Source organism: Gymnoscopelus microlampas (genome assembly GCF_963454915.1).
Source record: "Gymnoscopelus microlampas genome assembly, chromosome: 21".
Classification (NCBI taxonomy): domain Eukaryota; kingdom Metazoa; phylum Chordata; class Actinopteri; order Myctophiformes; family Myctophidae; genus Gymnoscopelus; species Gymnoscopelus microlampas.
In genome coordinates, this window is record NC_139958.1 from 38,999,120 (window position 1) to 39,018,545 (window position 19,426).

At 39.7% G+C, this 19,426-nt stretch overlaps 2 protein-coding genes across 4 annotated transcripts in view; both read left to right on the top strand.

The window, feature by feature from the left end:
- Positions 1-7,088: 7,088 nt before the first annotated feature.
- On the top strand, positions 7,089-15,380 carry LOC311037385 (toll-like receptor 2). 2 transcript variants are annotated; one of them, XM_084046522.1, is made up of 4 exons: positions 7,089-7,172; positions 9,970-12,416; positions 12,643-12,760; positions 14,059-15,380. In XM_084046522.1, exons 2-4 carry the CDS (start codon positions 10,061-10,063, stop codon positions 14,273-14,275), a joined length of 2,691 nt encoding a protein of 896 aa, XP_083902648.1. In that variant the 5' UTR covers positions 7,089-7,172; positions 9,970-10,060; the 3' UTR covers positions 14,276-15,380. The 2 variants fall into 2 exon arrangements, with proteins under 2 accessions (XP_083902648.1, XP_083902649.1); XM_084046523.1 differs by lacking the exon at positions 7,089-7,172 and having other exon boundaries at positions 9,882-12,416.
- Positions 15,381-17,321: 1,941 nt separating this feature from the next.
- Positions 17,322-19,426, top strand: part of dennd1a (DENN/MADD domain containing 1A) — a 43,067-nt gene continuing 40,962 nt past the window's right edge. For both annotated transcript variants that reach the window (XM_084047490.1, XM_084047491.1), the window contains exon 1: positions 17,322-17,466. In XM_084047490.1, the coding sequence (XP_083903616.1) occupies positions 17,450-17,466 (17 nt within the window). In that variant the 5' untranslated portion in view covers positions 17,322-17,449. The remainder of the gene's footprint in view (positions 17,467-19,426) is intronic.

A 19,426-nucleotide genomic window follows, 5' to 3' on the forward strand; every position in this document is an offset into this window, starting at 1 on the left:
TGGACTCAAAGCATTTTTCTTTATAAACCAAAGATAATTTGAACGATCTGAGGTGATTTCAGAAACTCATTAGAGATCTTCAGTACTGTGTGTGTGTGTGTGTGTGTGTGTGTGTGTGTGTGTGTGTGTGTGTGTGTGTGTGTGTGTGTGTGTGTGCACGCGCGTGTGCGAGAGAGGGGGGAGGGGGTACACAGCCTACAGCAGAGACTTTTCAGTAGGACTTAGTGAGGAGAGAATTAGGACAGTTGAATCACCCTGAATCTGACACCCTGAGACAAGATGGCTGTTTCACCCGATGATGACCTCTGACACCCTGACCGCTGTTACGCCCCAACTGACGACCTATTAAAATACAGTGACGGCCTGAGACAAATCATTTGACTCCAGAAGATCTGCTATTTTTGTATTTTTGTGACCCATAAATACGGGACTGCAAACCAACATTGGGTCACAACCCTATGATTGGGAAACACTCAAAAAGGCTCTCTTTCTCCCTCCCTTGCTTGCACTGAGCGTGCTCTGGTCTGATGTCAAACACAATCTCCTCTCCCTCTCTAATCCTAACCCTCTATTCCTATTAATAAAGGCTCAGAAAAGCACCCCCAAAATAACTGGGGAAAAAAGGAAAAAGACACAAGTACAGAAGTCAAACTTTTTTATCTATTTCAAGTACCCCCACAACTTCAACACCATCCAATCACAACTGCTAGCGCAGAAGCTTGCGGTGATGTGCGTGGACCGCGCCATGGTGGCATGGATCATGGACTATCTTACAGGTAGACCGTGGTGCGTGAGACTGCAGGGATGTCGGTCTGATATTTAGTGAGCAACACAGACTCCCCACGGCACCCCGCTGTCATCCGTCCTGTTCAATCTCTACATCTCTGACTTACGGTTCAGCTCCGAGACATGTCACAGAAGTTCTCTGAAAGATTCATTCACCCCAGGAGGAAGTTAGTTCACAAACTTGGACACATCATCAGTGTTGTTTCCTGGAGTCACTGGGTGTTTTGGGTCTCGCAACAGACACCCTACTCCAGGCGACCCGACCAAGGCTGACCAGACCCTGGCCTGTGTCCAAGTGGCATGCTACTGCCCCCACTGTCTCATGGCAGCATGGAGGCTGTATGTAAAATCACCGGTGTATTCCATTCAGCAGTAACACTGTGGTGTGCGTTTAGTGTTCTGATTTATGTTGACACTGTAACGATATCTGTGTTTTCTAACGCCTGTCTGATTGTAATAATAATAATTATAATAGTAATAATTATTAGAAAGAATTGAGCAATAAGAACTGGAATGGGCCCACGTTTACGTAAAACAAATTGGTGATACTTGCTAAGCACTGAAATCGGTCCAGGTTTAGATAAAACAAGTTGCTACACTCACTGTTAAGAATGCATTTGTTTTCTTGTAAATCTAATTTGTACAAGATATTTTAGTGTGGGATTATTTGTATCCTTTCTTGTGGACAGATTGCAATCAGTGTTTTACTGTTAGGACGAGGCACTATGTACTATTGTACTAGGCCAGTTTGTTATGCACAATAATCTAGTACGATTTAGAATAAATGCATAATTCCTGATTTTTGCTTTATGTTTTTTTGTTGCTTTTTGTTCAGTTACAGATACGTGATATATCTGACATTTCTTGGAATATATCGATTATCGCAGATATTGTGTAATGTGATATTATCGTTATCGAGGGCCAAACATCATCACAGTATCAAATCGTGAGTTACTTCATCCCACCCCTAGTGTATACTGTTGTATACTTTCATCATTGATGGTGCTTTCTTTGTGATGTTATTTTTTCCCCTTGTGACTGTACCTATAAGCTTCTCTTACTCTGTATCTGTAACTTGCGCCTGAATTCTCCCCCATCATATCAATAAAGGTCTACTCTAGAGAGTGAACAAATGAAACCAAATGGACCCCCTGTACACTCTCAGAGTTTCTTTGGAACCCCCAAGGACCCCAGATGGCCCCTGGACCCCACTTTGAGAACCACTCAAGTATGTGAGCCATTCCACTTGTGTTCTGAACGTAGCCGTTCTTATATACAAACATATAAGTATAAATGAGCATTAAGCTAAACCTAAGTCTCCCTACGGATTGTAAAGGCCAGGCATATTTTTCCAGTGATATGTAATTCTCCACAGCTGTTGTCCAGCTGCCTGATGGAGCCAGCCAGCCATCTCCTTAAGGAGCTTACCAACAGCACACAGACAGATTCAGAGCTGGCACCATGTCACCAAACTGGGACACTGTGAATCAACACTCCCTTCTGCCAAACTAGTCACAAATACAAACACTAGAGCAGCCAGCCATTCCCAAACTGTGGGCCGTGGCCCGCTGGTGGGCCATGAGGATATTGTAAGTAATTGCCCCAAAAGAATAGGCTCTATGCACAGCAGCCATATTGGGAATGAATTGGGCCCCTTCCTTACTTCCTTCACAGGTGTTACCAATGATACTAATTAAAGCTCTGTTCCATTTAGTGTGGCATAGTGGTTGTCTTATTTTCAAGGACCCCATAACTCTGAGAAGGGTCCATTTGGTTCCATTTGTACACTCTCAGAGTTACACACCCACCATAAGGGGCCATTTGGGAACCAAAATGGAGTCTGACCAGAATGGAACAGAGCCTTCATTAGTATCATTGGTAACACCTGTGAAGGAAGTAAGGAAGGGGCCCAATTTCTTTCCAATATGGCTGCTATGCATAGAGCCTATCGGCAAAACACTACAATTTCAATGATAACATAACAAATAATGTAAAAATAATAATAATAATAATAATAATAATAATGTTATTAATGAATTAAAGTACTCTGTTTAAACTAAAGCAACACTATAGCAGCTCACATCACAACGTGTTGCAAGCTTGTAGATCGGATATTTTCGAATAGCTGATATAGGGTTAAAGTGGTTCAACAGATTTTAATGCTATATTCATTCATTTAGCTGGGGCCCCAGTTTGAGAACCACTGCTGTAGACACATGAGACATATTCACAGCACGTCGACTTCAGGAGAGATGCCGGGAACAAAGGCAGCCATTGAGCATGGCCTTCATACACCTGACAAAGGCTTTTGACGCAGTGGACCGCCAGGCGTACTATCTAGGTACAGCTGCCCTGATAAATACATCAAAATCTTGACAGCATGTCAGCTACAGTGCTCAGCAACAGCGGCTTTGAATCCAAGTCCTTCACTGTGGAAACGGGGGTCAAACTATGCATACCCTGTTTGCTGTCTTTACTGCTGCCATACTCCTCCTCATTGGCAAAGAGCTGCCACAGGGGATTCCTGGCCTGTGCAGAGCAATGTGATTATATTTAATTAAAACCAACGAAACAACTAAAACTAAAATTGAAAAACGAAACAAAAAAAACATAATTTTAGTTTACTGAAAATAAAAATAAAAACGAGGCTTTACAAAAAATCACGCCCAGCGTGAGTTTGATGAGTGTGCTGGTATTCAGGCGGTACTACTCTGTTTGATGTGTACTACTTCTATTTAATGTACGGGCACTGGTATTCAGACAATACTAGGCTACTCTATTGGATGTGTGGGCACTGGTATTCAGACAGCACTACTCTATTGGATGTGTGGGCCCTGGTATTCAGACAGCACTACTCTATTTGATGTGTGGGTGCTCGTATTCAGACGGTACTACTCTATTTGATGTATGGGCACTGGTGTTCAGACTGTACTACCCTATTTGATGTGTGGGCACTAGAGGGTAGCATGGGTCCAAAAAATGGGATACGAACCGAAACGGACCCGTGGATAATTGGACCGGTCCGAACGGAACCGAGAAAACATTCTAAATTACAGGACCCGGTCCGAAACGGACCCGTGGATAGGTGGACACGGCCCGAAACGGGACCGAGGCAAACTGGACCCAGTCCGATATGAACCGAGGATAATTCTAATGTATTAGACCCGGTCCGACTGGGTCTCTAGACCCGAACTGGACCCGGAACTCATTTAATGTTAAAATCACGCATATTAACCATGTGTGTCAGTCATCTCCTGCTCCCCCCCGCCCCAACAGAGTAATCAGAGACGAGTTGCGTCGCGTGCGTTCTCCTCTGTGTTGCAGACAGAACATTTTCGCCGACCTTATACAGTCTGTCCCCGAAAATTATGTCCATAAACATGCTCCACACAGACGATGTTCCAACTTGCATCTTCCCGTGACTTTTGTTTGACAGACAGGGTGCAAAACATAGTCTCGGCCATGTCTTTCGGCCTGGTGGAGACAGTAACAACTAGAAAAGTGTGCTCCTCGGAGCGCAAATCCCCACCAGGCTGGATTGCCTACCCAGGGCCCGCCAAATTTGGAAGGCAGTCGCCAATTGAAATGGAATCTGCAAAATCATTCGATTCTGGACATCCACCTATTTGTCTTGTTCTTGTTATTATCTCTGAGTGCACACACAAATAAATTCCAAATCAACGGAAGTCTACGGGTCGGCTCGGGCTCCGTCTATAACCAGAAAACCGTAACCGCTTCATATTCAGGTCAGTTACCTTCGCACTTACCGGATCATGTCAGCATCTCTGTCGAGAGGAGAGAGAGCCTCCTCCCATCAGGTGGCGCAGTAATAGACACATGGAGGAGTCCGAGGAGGAGGATGACGAACAGGAGGTCTGAAGATGGAAAGAGGAGGCGAGGAGAGAGGTGAGGAGAAGACAAAATGGATGGAGACTCGTCCACAGTGTTTGATCCAGGCCTATTTAACCTATTTAATTTCAAAGGCCCCGAGTTTGGGATGCATTAGGCCAGGGGCCCCCATTTCACATCATTTGTATCTCTGGTAACCCAATCTTACTAGACTGTAAAATGCTCAGTGTTAGTGTTCCTCAGGGTCCATTTCATTCCAATTATAATGACATGCCCAGAATACAGACTGAACTGTCAGACTTTAGTTTTAGTGCCTTCAGAGCCGCTTTGAATAGAAGCTCACACAAATCTGTTCTCCTATAACATAATGGTCAAGAAATATGTCCAGAATAGGGACACCAGGGTTAAACATTTGTAATATATACTGTACTGGTTTATTTACACCATGGCTAAAGTGGTTAAGAATGTGTATTATATACTGCCTACTGGTTTATTTACACCAGGGTTAAAGTGGTTAAAAATGTGTATTATATACTGTACTGGTTTATTTACACCAGGGTTAAAGTGGTTAAAAATGTGTATTATATACTGTACTGGTTTATTTACACCAGGGTTAAAGTGGTTAAAAATGTGTAATACATAAACAGATATTTTAATAATTCATTATATATTCATTAATACTATATTGAATAAATACCCTTTATTTTCACAGAATCAAATGTTTTATGGTCATGATTCGCCAGGAGCCTGGATGGCTTGGTTCCAGGCTTAAAATAATTATTTTTGGAAATCTCTAAGGGATAAATGAATGGGTTTTGATTTTTGGCACCACAGAATGTCTGCCATTGCTATGCCCTATACTAGAGTTTAAGTGGTCAAGTCCAATGCCCTTGAACCAATTTAATTACAAATAATATAAAAACTAAATAATGTATCTCCTTAGAAAACATAAACAATAATAAAAAAGGTCCGTCAGTGATCAATTCAACGCAAATGTATCATCAAATAAGATAGAAATCTGTAGGTACTGTCACACTTAATGGGGATAAATACTAGACTGATCCTAGAAATTACATCTAAGTTTATTGAATTCTTAGTAAATGTGGGTGTTTCTCTTGAGGGGAAAAAAATCACAATTGAGAGGAAGTCTCCTTTATTATATAGACGGCTGTTATTCTCTATTTAGTTTTTTGGAATGATCTGACACCTCTGGTGTACTAAACAACTTCACAATGTCATGGAGAGAGTCCCTAAAGCTGTGTGTGCCACCTGCTGGAAGAACAAGGAAGTACAGTGGATGCTTCCTATAATCACTTGAAAGTGGTTAAGACCATCTTTAGCATCCCTACTCTGGGGCTAACATGCACTTGCAAATACAAAGTCTTTAATGTTCTGCAGTAGCAGTCAACAAAAACGGTGTTTCTATCTACTACACCAAGCAGGAGTCACCTATATATGAACCATTGATAATTAGAACAATGCAGGTGTGTCTCATTAATGAATGACATCATGTATGGAATACAAAACAATTCTAATAAAATTACATTTCAAAAACATCAAACCACAAATCCCAGAACAAACCACAAACTTGCATTATATGTTACAAACTTTCTACCTGTTGCCTCTGGAAACCTCCCTACAGCGAAACCTCCCCCCAGAAACATCCCTTTATATTGTGTGCGTCCACAAACCAACCACACACCTTCAGTAAATATACCACACTGTGGTTAAACTTGACCTCTCTGTCTCCGCCTCCTCCTTATTTGGTCAGCCTGACCCGAGACCATTGGCTGCTCACCCCTGTCAGTCACTTAAACCTGAACTATACCCAAAGACATTATTTCAGTCTAATATAAGAAAAAAAAACAATCTGTACATTGAAACTATACAAACAGGATGCCAGGTCAACAAATGAACCTGGCATCTAAATAACATGCTATCTAAATGACATTTTAACCTTTGCATAAGACTGCATGGTCGTTAAGGCTACTGTAGGTCAAGTAAGTGCTACAGGCTAAGGTGGAGTCTTGTTGTTTACACAGATTGATCCGTCTTAGTTTCACTAAAGTGAAGCATTTCTGCATTTTTAGGGTGCTTCCTCTTTCACTATTTGTCACCTCATGTTATTTCTGAGGTGTCAGCTGAGGATAATACACTCCTTGATTCTCAGATGTTGGCAGGCCTTTTAGCTTACATTTTGATTAATTCTCTATCACAAATGTAGGCCTATGTCTTGTAAGGCAGTCTGTCTTGGAGTTCCAGTAACATTTTTCAACTCTGAGTTTCTTAAATTAGCCTTTCATTATATATGTTCTGTCCGCCATTTAATGCCTTAGGAAAAAAACTTGGCCCGAAGCCAAACCTAGTTGCCTAGCCCTGCACTGAAATGAAGTATTTCTGCATTTTTAGGGTGCTTCCTCTTTCACTTTCACCCCATGTTATGTCTGAGTTGTCAGCTGAGCTGTGGTCAAATGGACTTCATTCCTGTCTGAGTGAAACACTGGAACGATGGTTGTCACTGACGTTTAGGAGTTCAGGTAGGATTCAATATTACAATTCCTTCATCCTGGAAAGTATTATTCATTGTGACTTTTCTGTGTTATATCTTATATAAATCAATGCGGATGATGTAATATGTTAAAGGGATGAACCAGTCAAAGTTTTTACTTCTACCTCTAGACATTCTTTGTGTGTGTGTGTGTGTGTGTGTGTGTGTGTGTGTGTGTGTGTGTGTGTGTGTGTGTGTGTGTGTGTGTGTGTGTGTGTGTGTGTGTGTGTGTGTATATATATATATGTGTATATATATATATATATATATATATATATACACACACACACACACACACACACACACACACACACACACACACACACACACACACACACACACACACACACACACACACACACACACACACACACACACACACACACACACACACACACACACACACACACACACACAAAGTGTATCCAGGTCTTTGGCATCTGAATTTCCCGTGAGATCAATACAGGTCTTATATTATGTTAGATCTCGTAATTAACTGCCGTTCATATTGAAACACTGTGGAAAAACATTCTACAAGAATTTGAAAGCCACAACGTAATCAAAAACGACTAGTATTTCCCTAGAACAATTGCCTTTCAAAATTGCACATTTATACCAAAATTATCTTTGTGGTGTTTTCTCTCCTGATTGGATGAAGTTGATGACCCACCTAAAAATATATGTTCTATTTAATAAGTTTCCAGTAGCAGTTGTTGTTATAGGGAGCAAGGAAACAATCCTTACAAGTGCAAAGTTCAAACTCAAGAGGAGAAATGTCCAGATACATTCTGTAACATTAATTGAATACAAACAGAACATGTGACACGTCATGAGTTTCCCTGTCATTGCTAGGGTTATATTGCTGTAATTGCAGCTTTTATCAGCATGTTCAGGTTTCGGTACTCAGCCCCGGGCGGCAGTGCTGGCTTAATGCAAGCACGGGGCACCAAGCTTGGGGGTGGGGGGGTTTCGCACCAAACGGCAGGGCGAAAGTGAGAGAAGACTGTACTATTGCTGAAAGACCGGCGAAATATTGAAACGATGGCTGCTATAAGAACCGGTAAAACGTGTCGGCAGCACTACCGCTGGTGGAGCGAAAACCTTCCACTGCAGTGGAAGATTCTCGCTTGTAGCACTGGGCACCACAAAGGGTTGTTGCGTGTGGGTGACACACACACACACACACACACACACACACACACACACACACACACACACGGCTGGCTCACTGATGTAAAGTCATCAACCACACACACCAGGAGCATTTATTTAGTGTGATTAATTCACATGAATTCAAACTGAAACTAGCAACGATACTAGTGCTAGTGTGTCTAATGTCTGGTAAGATAGGGCCCTATATTTACAATGTAGGCATTTAGCAGATGCTCTTCAACCAGAGTGACTTACAGTAAGCAAGGTAAACACATTGATCAAATGCAGAGAGACAGTTTAGTGCCTCATTAATCTAGGATCATAGGTAAACGAAGAACCTAACATCAGTCTAAACACTATAATATAAAAATCAAAATAAATGAAACTTTACGAACAGGATGCCAGTTCAATCAACATGGCATCTGTCTAACAGAATGCGTATATTTTTTAACCTTTTCATAAGACTGCATGGTTGTCAAGGTTAGGTCAAGCGCTACGGGCAAAGGTGGAGTTTGACCTTGTAATATTGTTGTTTACACTGATTGATAGTTACTATAGTTCCACCAAAGTGAAGTATTTCTGCATTTTTAGTGTGCTTCCTCTTTCACCTTCCTCTTTTCACCCCATGTTATAGAACCAAGTGGACCCATAGGTCCAGACAGACAGACAGACAGACAGACAGACAGATAGACAGACAGAGAGAAAGAGGGAGAGACAGACAGACAGACAGACAGACAGACAGACAGACAGACAGACAGACAGACAGACAGACAGACAGACAGACAGACAGACAGACAGACAGACAGAGAGAGAGAGAGAAAGACAGACAGAGAGAAAGAAAGACAGAGAGAGAGAAAGAGGGAGAGACAGACAGACAGACAGACAGATTTTGATTTTTAACCAAAACTTTATTTTAACAATCTCTTAACAATCAACTTCTGCATCAATGTCCACTGAATCATCGATCTTCCTCTTTCTGCTGACATACTGTAGATGGCCATCTTTGCTTGTCCCAAAATAAAATTCATAACTTGAGACTTTTGTTTTGTATTCATTCTATACTTGAAAGTGAAACCCAGAATGAATATATGCATGGAGAAAACCTCTCCCACCCTACTAAATAACCTCTCCAGCAACAAGAACAAAGGCACCAGGCGTCTACACTCCAAAAAACAGTGGAACACAGTCTCTCTCAAAGGAAAAAAAGGACATTTATCAGTTACCTCCTGATTCATGACAGAAATAAAAGCATTGACAGCTATTATCCCATGTAAAACTCTCCACTGTAGGTCAGCTACTTTTTTTGTTGGCTTGTAAACACTCCTCCACTCAGGTCTGACTGTGACATCTTCCCCCAAATGCAGATGACCCTATTGTGCAATTTTTCTTATTTAAACATTTGACCATAGGCATTCATGTCCAGTCAGACAGTGTTTCAGTGTTCATGCAACTTATTAATGTTCCTCACCGATCTCACTCCAAACTCAGATGCCAGAGCAGCTGCGTTATCCAAGTTACATTTCAGTCTCAGATGAGTCCCAAAAAGATGGTTTAAACCTTTAAATCTTTAAAGTTCAAGATAAAACAAAAGGTTACTGTATACTGTAACTGTTTTACTGTTGTATCCTCTTCAGATCATCAATGCTGAACAGTGTTGTCACCAACCAGTGTCCACAGCAGAATTACACCACCGAAAGTACCTGACAGTTGACCCTGAAGACAGCCATGATGCTACAGACAGGAATCTGCCATGGTTTCTCCTTATTTCTGTTGCTAACGCTTCATCTTAATCCTACACTGGCTTACTTCCTGAAAGACTGCACTATTCTTTACTCTGACAATGTCACTGCTGGTGTTTCAGTGAATTGTTATAATTGTGATCTTGATAGCGTACCAGATGACATTCCTAGAGACGTTATATTACTAACACTAACGTACAATAAGATCCAACAGATAAACTGGTCAGATTTTTACCATCTGTCAAATCTCACAGATTTGGATCTGAGTTTTAATTTAATAACTCATGTAGATGACGGGGCTTTTGTCCCTTTGGTGCAACTTAAAGTGCTCCATATGGACGGTAACCAACTGACAACACCGACAGACAATATGTTTCAGGGACTGTCTAACGTCTTGATACTGAGCATGGATAGTAGTAGTAACACATTCATCAACCCTGCTGCCTTCCAGTCACTCACCAGCTTACAGGAACTAAGTCTGTGGTCCAATCAAATGACAGATATTATCACCATCTTACAACTACCAAGCTTACAGGTGCTGAACATCACATTTCATGAATTAGAGTCTTTTCAGTCAAAAGATCTGCCATTAAACATGTCCTCTGAGCTCAGGGAGTTGAGAGTGAGGTCACGGTCAATAAAAAAGTTTAGCATCACAACAGCTGTATTTCCACATCTTAAGACAATCGACCTGTCAGAATGTTGTAATGATAATGGATGGGAGTGGGACATACCAGACAAGTATTTTCGGAGGAATATAACTAAGGTGTATTTGGCTGGTGATATCATGTCTTATATCACCATCAGAAAGGCTCTACAGAGCCTTGATTCACTGGAGGACCTAACGTTGGAATCGTGGGATGTGTGGATAGACAGAGATCTCTTAAATATTGTGTGCAAAATACCAACTCTGAGAACACTCAGTGTGCAGGGTTACAATGACAGCCTTAGTAAAACACTGTCACCTTGTACTCAGCTAACCTACCTGGATCTATCATATAATGTCCTGACTGAACTGTCTAAGGATTCAATAAAACAAATGAAACAATTGAGTCACCTGAACCTAGCCAACAACCAGCTTTCCAAAGTGCCAGACGATGTTAAGAATCTCTCCACGCTTCAAGTCCTCGTCCTGAGTAACAATCGTATTAATGATTTAAACTGCTCAGACTTCATAAATTTAACCAGACTCACACACCTTTATCTAGATTACAACGACATACATGAACTCAAACCATGTGTTTTTCAACATCTTAATGAGTTAAAGGTTCTAACTGTGACTCACAATTTAATTATTCAGTATGGCGCCACATTCAAGACGGGCCTACACAAACTAGAATCTTTGGATTTAAAAATGAATGACATCTCACGGCCCCAAGGGAAAGGGGATTTCATGAGTCTGAAATCGCTCAAGCACTTAGCCATGGAATACAATAACTTAGGTGTTTACGATCCTTGGAACAACAACTGTTTTGAAGGACTAGATGAACTTGAAACACTTATTCTAAATGTTAATAACCAATTCAAAATGACATCTTCACCTCCCCATGAGTTACAATGGCAAAACTATTTACTGCAGAGCCTGAAGAGCTTAACAATACAATACAGTCCACAATACAGTCCATATATCGTATGGGACATGCTCTCAGATATGAAACATTTGGAACATTTGTATGTTGAGCATGGTATACAACCGGACTCAGACTCATTTAAATATGTACCACAGCTGAAGACTCTGTCCTTAAGAAGCTGTAATCTGAAGTCCCTGGATTTCCTGGCACAAGCCAATCTGACTAGACTATCCTGGCTGGACCTGAGCCAGAATGAGTTGATGACGGGGATCAATGTCTCCGTGTTCAGTTTTCTCCCTGCTCTCAGGTATATTCAAATGAATGACAACCCTTTAGCTTGTGATTGTTCAAATGCTGACTTTCAGCAGTGGATGCAGAACAACCACCAAACGCAGGTAGTTGACGCTCACCTCTACACGTGTGGCTCTCCTCTGGCTAAAAAGGGAACCAGGTTTCTGGACTTTGACATTCATTCCTGTTGGGTGGACGCTAGCTTCATCTGCTACGTTTCCTCCACTTGTGTGATTGTGCTAACTCTGCTCACATCGTTCACCTACCACTTCCTGAGGTTGCATCTTCTCTATGCCTACTACCTCTTCCTGGCCTTCCTTCATGATGCCAAGGAAAGAAAGAGGGGGTCTCCTCAGCGCTACGATGCCTTCGTCTCCTACAACGTTCACGATGAGCTCTGGGTTTGCAGAGAAATGCTTCCAGTGCTGGAGGGAGAGCAGGGCTGGAGACTCTGTCTGCACCATCGAGACATCCTACCAGGTACAAACCTCTCTCTGTCTCTAAGTAATACCGTATTTATCTAAATATGTCTGTCTCTTTCTGTCAATAACATTTCTAAGCAGGTAGGGACCTCTCTCTGTCTGAAAAACTGGGTTGTCTTTGGTGGTATTATTATTACAGTATGTGATACTATATGTCTATCTGTCTCTCAAGAGGTGAAATAGTTTTGAATCTGGTGTGAATAATGTCTGTGTTTTATATCCAGGTAAACCCATCATAGAGAACATTACAGATGCCATCTATAGCAGCAGAAAGACCATCTGTGTGATCAGCCATCATTACCTGGAGAGTGAATGGTGCTCTAGAGAGATCCAGATGGCCAGGTGAGGGCTCCATTTCTCTGACGTTTCACTGTAGAATCCATGAAAAAAAAAGATATGAGGGCCACATTTACACACATGGAAGAGGCAACACAATGTGTCCATTATGCAGAATTGACATTCATTCTTTTTTATTTTTTTATTTTTATGGCATAGAATAATAGATAACCAGTAATCAATAATAATAATAATAATAATAAAATTACAATAGTAATTTATTATTATGAATAGCAGCAACCAATCGACAGCCTTCCACCATCAGTCTCCACAGTCTCCACCTTCCACCATCATAAAATGACGGATACTGAAATGATTATAAACTCATTTATTAAACAATTAAATCCTTTAATTGGGATATGTCTATGATTTTCATGTTAACATATTTGGTAACCATTTTAGAAATGCAATAAGCCAGCTAAACAATGTAAAGAAGAACAAAAGATAAGGGTGCTGTAATCAAATACAAAACACTGTGGTGGATCACAGTGGTATCAGAGCTGGAGGAGGGTAGAGGCTCCATCACAATGATTATATCTCCCTACAATCCAGGATGTTTTGTCACATTGTTTGTGATTTGGTGCCTTGCATTACAGAGGAATTGAACATTCACTGAATGTGTGTTTTCTGTTTGTGTGAATGTGTTTGTTGATGATACCCACCATCAGAATATCCTCGTCATTTGGACCAAGCTTCCCTTATTCAGGTCTTAAAGTTTATCCACTACAATATTCAATGGTTTAAAGTTCTGATGTGGATACAGTGTAGGCTTTAGTTTAAAGAGTGTCTTTGCCAAACCACAACAAACACTCTTTACCTCCCAAAATGGAACCCCCACAGCCTCACTTCCTGGAACTGTTCTAACAGCTTTTCCCCCACAGCGCCCCCTATGGAATGAACCCTGACAACAGATAATGAATGGATGTGTTCATCAAATCAGAACAGAACAGAACAATGTTCCGTACAATACTTTTCGGTTTTAAATATTTAACCATCTTTTTAACCAATATATTCCCTTTGCTATCACCAAGTATGTTATGAGTCATTCAATACCAATAGATGGGCAGGAAATATATCCTTTCACACATTTATGTGGCAGTGTCACACTATAAACTGTATTTACTGTAAATAAACCATTATTTACAGAAAATAAATACATTTTTTTGAATGCAACTAGTAGTTTGTCTCAGTGTAAATAAAGTGTTACTTAATGTAAATAAAGTGTTACTTAATGTAAATAAAGTCTAACTTAATGTAAATGAAAGTTGACTGAGTGTAAATGTCCTCTGGTCTCCTGTATGCAGCTACCGTCTGTTTGATGAACAGAAGGACGTATTGATCCTGGTGTTTCTGGAGGACATTCCAGCCCACCAGTTGTCTCCCTACTATCACATGAGGAGGCTGGTGGAGAGACACACCTACCTGAGCTGGTCCCAGGCTGGACAGCACCCTGGACTGTTCTGGCAGAACCTACGCAGAGCTCTGGACACACCACACACTGACCTGGGTTTGAATGAATAATCTGATATTTCATGTATTTATGTTACGGTGAATGTGAATGAAAGGGGAATCTGGAGGAGAATTTTAATTGATTTTGAAGGAGAAATCGTACTGTCAGGGATGGGGGAGTGTTTGTTTCATTGTTTGCTGATGACATAACAGTGCTAGTGTTAACTTTTACTTGCTTGTTTTTGTTATTCAATATGAACATTTAAAGCGCCTCTTAAGACTCTCCTCTTACAGTAATTGTTTTTTTGTTTCATTCTTTACTTTTTATTATTTGAAATTTGAAATTATGTTTTTATTTCACTTTATATTTTACCTTCTATTGGATTTCATCATTTTGTTGTACTTTAATGTAATTTAGCAGGGATCATGTACAATTAAAATAAGGAAATAAAAAAAAGAATACAATACAGGTAATAGAGGCTGGTGAGAGCATGACAGTGTGGTTTTAAACCAATGAAAATGGTGAAGGTGGGAGTTTTTTAGATTTGTATTGATTTACCAGAAAAGGTTGATTGTTCAAAGGTTTTTCTCCTGCATACAACCTCTCACTGAGGCTCTATTCTCCCTAACTTTACATTTACATGGATGTCTTTCTTCATTGCTCATTACCATATTAATAAATTGTGTTAAATGAATAAATATAACATAAATATATTATTCTTAATATTTTAAGCATAATAATATGTTATACAACAATCAGTAACAGTAACAAAGTAATAAATGGGATGTAGGCCTATTTGATTCTCCTTACCTTAATCACTTGAACCCCAGCAAACCTATTCTGGGGGAACATTCACCAAAAATAGCTGATCTACAAGCTTACATGCGTCGCGTTGCGACACGTTGTGAGCTTGTATCCTTTATCGTGGTGGGTCACATTTACTTAAGTACTGTACCTCAAATGTAAACATTTGAGGTATTTGTTCTTTACTGGAGTATTTCCAATTTTCAATACTTTTACTTCTACTCCACTACATTAGCCAGGGCTGCCAACACTCCTGGATCCTGCATGAGTCTCCTGGTTTTTGACAACGTCTCCTGACACTCTCCTGGATCGTCATTTCTTCTGGGTTTCTCCTAGATTTGGTATCAAACTCCCAAAATTCACCAGAACACAGGAAATTACATCTACTATGTTAAAAAGTTTCGGGGGGACGACCCCCAGACTCCGGTTCGGGGGTGTGGTCAGCCATCATACAGAGATATTAACTTTTAAGTAATGAATAGCTATTTTTAAAGATGGGTCTTACATTGCTTCAGTCATCAAATCAATTTCTGTAGGCCTACTTTTTTAATGGATGAAATTGTACCCATTATTTTCCAAGTAAAGCATCCTCACAAAATTCACCAAAACACAGGAAATGACATCTACTCTGATAAAAAAAAAAAATATTTACAGGGGGGGGGCCCAGACCCCCCGCTAGCCACGCCCCCAACCAATCTCCTGGATTCTGACAGTCCAATGTTGGCAGCCCTGACATTAGCCTGATCAGAGAGTAGGCGGGGTCTAGGGTCTGGAACCAGGGGAGGTATGTCTCCTTTGATGTTGCCAAAAAAGATGGGCTCACTTGCAGACAGTGCACCCAAATGACCACTGTAGTCACTCCTCTCATACAGTGACATCATGTATCGTCTATCGGCCGCTGTCACATCCAACATGTCAACATCCAGGCTTTCCCCAGAGTCAATAATGGGAAAAGTGCAAAAAAATAAAAACAGTTGCATTGTTTTGTTCAAAAATGTCTATAAATCATTTGAAAAGGTATAGGCCTATGTATGACAATATTAAAGTTTAAAAACGTTGGACGTTGGTTTCAAATTTGGCACAATGCATATGAAATTAGCAAGAGAAGGTTGATAACATTTGTCTACGCTTACTTTATACATTTTAATATATAATAATAGAAGAGTCAATTTGGGAATTTATAAAATGATTAAGATCAATCCAAAAAAGATGACAGTAAGTAGGCTACAATCCCTAAATTAAAAGAAAGAAGTGTGAATATCAATCTTATATTTTATAAGATTGGTCTTGACAGGATATAACAGATATAAGTAATTTGAAAGTAACCTTTCATATCTAATTTGTATTAAGACATTTTCTCAAATACCCAGCAAGTGTTCTTCCAATCTGTCATTGTCATTATATAAATGATTCCAATAGAAAACTGCTGGAGGGTTGGAAACAATATCCCTTTGAATAATACTCCGCACACATTGATTAATGGCTTTATCACTCAAGAAAGGGCATACATTACCAATCAAACAAATCATGAGAAACTTGAAATAAAACTTGAAATAAGACAGTTTATTAGGAGTAGACATCAGTAGCCTTCTAGCCCCATATCAAATACAATGGAATATTCTCTAGGTAACTAACAGGAAACCTGTAGACTGAGAGAAATTCTTCATAGGTGAATAACTGACCATTGTCATTTAATTATTAGTAAAATATTATTATCATCCCATCTCTTAAGTTAATATATAAAGACTTGTTTTTAAACCTAATATCTTGATTGTTCCAAATGAAATATTTATGGGGATAGAAATTGTGTGAGTAGGCTACATCATTGACCAGGATAATTAAAGTTGGCCATGAAAATTATAAAGTTTAACCGGTAACAGAAAATCCAATCCTTCTGGTGAGTTGAATAAAGTTCCAAATTTAGTTTTTTTAAGAAAAAGTTGATCCATTCATTTGATTTTAAAGGAAGAGTTTAGGGAGGTGAAGTCTAAAGCATTAACGCCACCAGTCCAGCAGAACATAATTTGTTATTTATCACAACATTCTTCTTATAATATAATGTATTTTCTTAAAAAATATAAAATGAAATACAAAACGTGCAGCACGTAGGCAGTTAATCAAATCTCTTGACGTCATCTCACACAACGTGACCCGCATGGACTCTGGTACGTGTAGTTCCCGACGGAGCACCAGTCCGCGCTGGCAAACGGGGCCCGTCTGGCCATAGAACTACAACTCCCGCAGCAGCGTTGTGTGTCACGTGACGTATGACACCATCATGGAGGAGTCGTCCATATCCGCCTGACAGCCAGTCAGTCAGATATAGACGGTGGAGAGATAACAACATGTCGGTGTGAATTGGAGGTTTTTACATGTTTTCTGGAGGTTTGCGGAGTCAACAGAAGGTCTAAACGCAGGCGGCAGGACACAGACATGGGAAGATGGGTTCCCGCATCAAGTAAGAAGCGTTAATGTTCTCCTACTAACATTAAAACACCCTCCATTGTTGTTCCATGACAGCAGCGGGTCATGTGTAGAGAGAGAGTGAGACAGTCACAACAGGGCCGTGAATAATAATACAATAATATTATTATTGTATTATATATCTTATTATTATTATATATTATATATCATTATATATTATATTATATTATAATATGTATTGTGTTATATATTATTATTATTGTATTATATATGTATTGTTGTTACAGTGGTTATAGGTGTGTAGAGGGATATATAATACAATAATAGTATTATACTATTAGATATCTTATAATTATTATTATTATTATATATTATATACCATTATATAGTAATATATATTGTATTATATATTATTATTGTATTATATATGTATTGTTACAATGGTATAGGTGTGTAGTGTTTCCCCTTTTGTGTGTTTTAAACGTACCTCAATGCTAAATTGGCTCTCCCCCCCTAGAATATTAAAATGGACAATAATATTAAAGCATTTGGAAAATGGTCTGAAGTAATATAGTGTATATATGATTTGAACATGCTTGAACATTTGACATTTACGGCCTAATATTTCTACATATATTGCTAAGAAACGTGTGGCTTGCCAGTCATTATGGGCATATACAAGAAGTTAAAGAGTACATTTAGGTCTGAATTCTAATGATGAATTCTTTATTTATTTTTTTTACATTTTGAGAAAACAAATAATAGGCAATTTAACATTGAGGTGCCCACGATGTTTAGGTGCCAACTCTTCCTATGCTTTCTAAGTTTCAACCAAATGGACTTGTGGGTCCATTTGGTTCCATTTGTACACTCTCAGAGTTACAGACCTGCAAGGGTCAATTTAGACCCTTCAAAATAAAGATGATCAAATTAAAAAAATGTAAAGCCTTGGACCAAGGCTGTCAGGGATTTCTTTTATTCAGCAGTCCTCAAACTTTTTAAGTTGAAGGACCCGCAGAACTCTGAAAGTTTACAAATGGAACCAAATGGACCCCTGCGGGTCCACTTGTACTCTCAAGAGTTACAGACCTTGTGTAAGGGTCCATTTAGAGCCCCCTCAAGGAGGAACCCTGAGGGTCCCTGGACGCCACTTTGAGAGCCACTGCTTTTTTATCGATTTGTCAGAATCGAAAAATAGCCTTCAATAACTGAAGATATATAGTGTATGCATTATGCAATCAGCTGACAGCTTAACTGATAGATTGCTTTATCATTTTACAAACACCTTAGGCTCAGATCACACATTGGAATAAGATAGACACAGACACAACGGAGATCTCCTTCTTTTTACTTGCGCAAGGAGCAATGTACAGCTTGACCTGAATCATTTCTGAAGTACAACTCACTTTACATTGTCATTTATACAAGGAAACAGGACAGACAGAGAAGCTAGCAGGGAGGCGTGACCAAAAGTACTTAAAAGTATCAGATTACTCTAGTAATCTATACTGAATGTAATTTATAACAGCGTACAGGCAGAGCAAACTGAGAGAGAGAGAACTCCAAGGCAGGGAGTGAACTGATAACAGAGGAATGCAAACATCTGTAGCTGTAACGATAACAAACCACCTAATATGCAGTCTCTGGCTTCTGCACACATAAGGAGAAGAATATACATCATCTATTCAATTGAATGATTAATTAGTTGAACACATTAACAATATGAATAGAACTTATAACCCCACATTACATAGAACTGAGAATCGGCTCTGTCATTTCCCTCCTGTTGATCAAATTTATTAATCTTCACATTCTTCTTGTTTTCCGCTTTTTCAAAATGGACATCATAACAGGAATCACTTGCCTCTTTTGCTTTCAGTGGCCTTGGTACTTAAGCTATCCGCTTTTCGCACTTTGTCATACAGAGCATAGCACAAAGCTGTTATCAGGGCACATGATGAGACTATTAGAATGTCACTTGATCCTGATCAATA

What these genes read in the sequence shown, in the direction of transcription:
- LOC311037385 (XM_084046522.1), top strand. Translation starts at nt 10,061, where the DNA reads ATGATGCTACAGACAGGAATCTGCCATGGTTTCTCCTTATTTCTGTTG. An exon ending in CCATCGAGACATCCTACCAG is followed by an intron (nt 12,417 to 12,642) that starts GTACAAACCTCT and finishes TTTTATATCCAG; the next exon opens with GTAAACCCATCATAGAGAAC. An exon ending in AGAGAGATCCAGATGGCCAG is followed by an intron (nt 12,761 to 14,058) that starts GTGAGGGCTCCA and finishes TCCTGTATGCAG; the next exon opens with CTACCGTCTGTTTGATGAAC.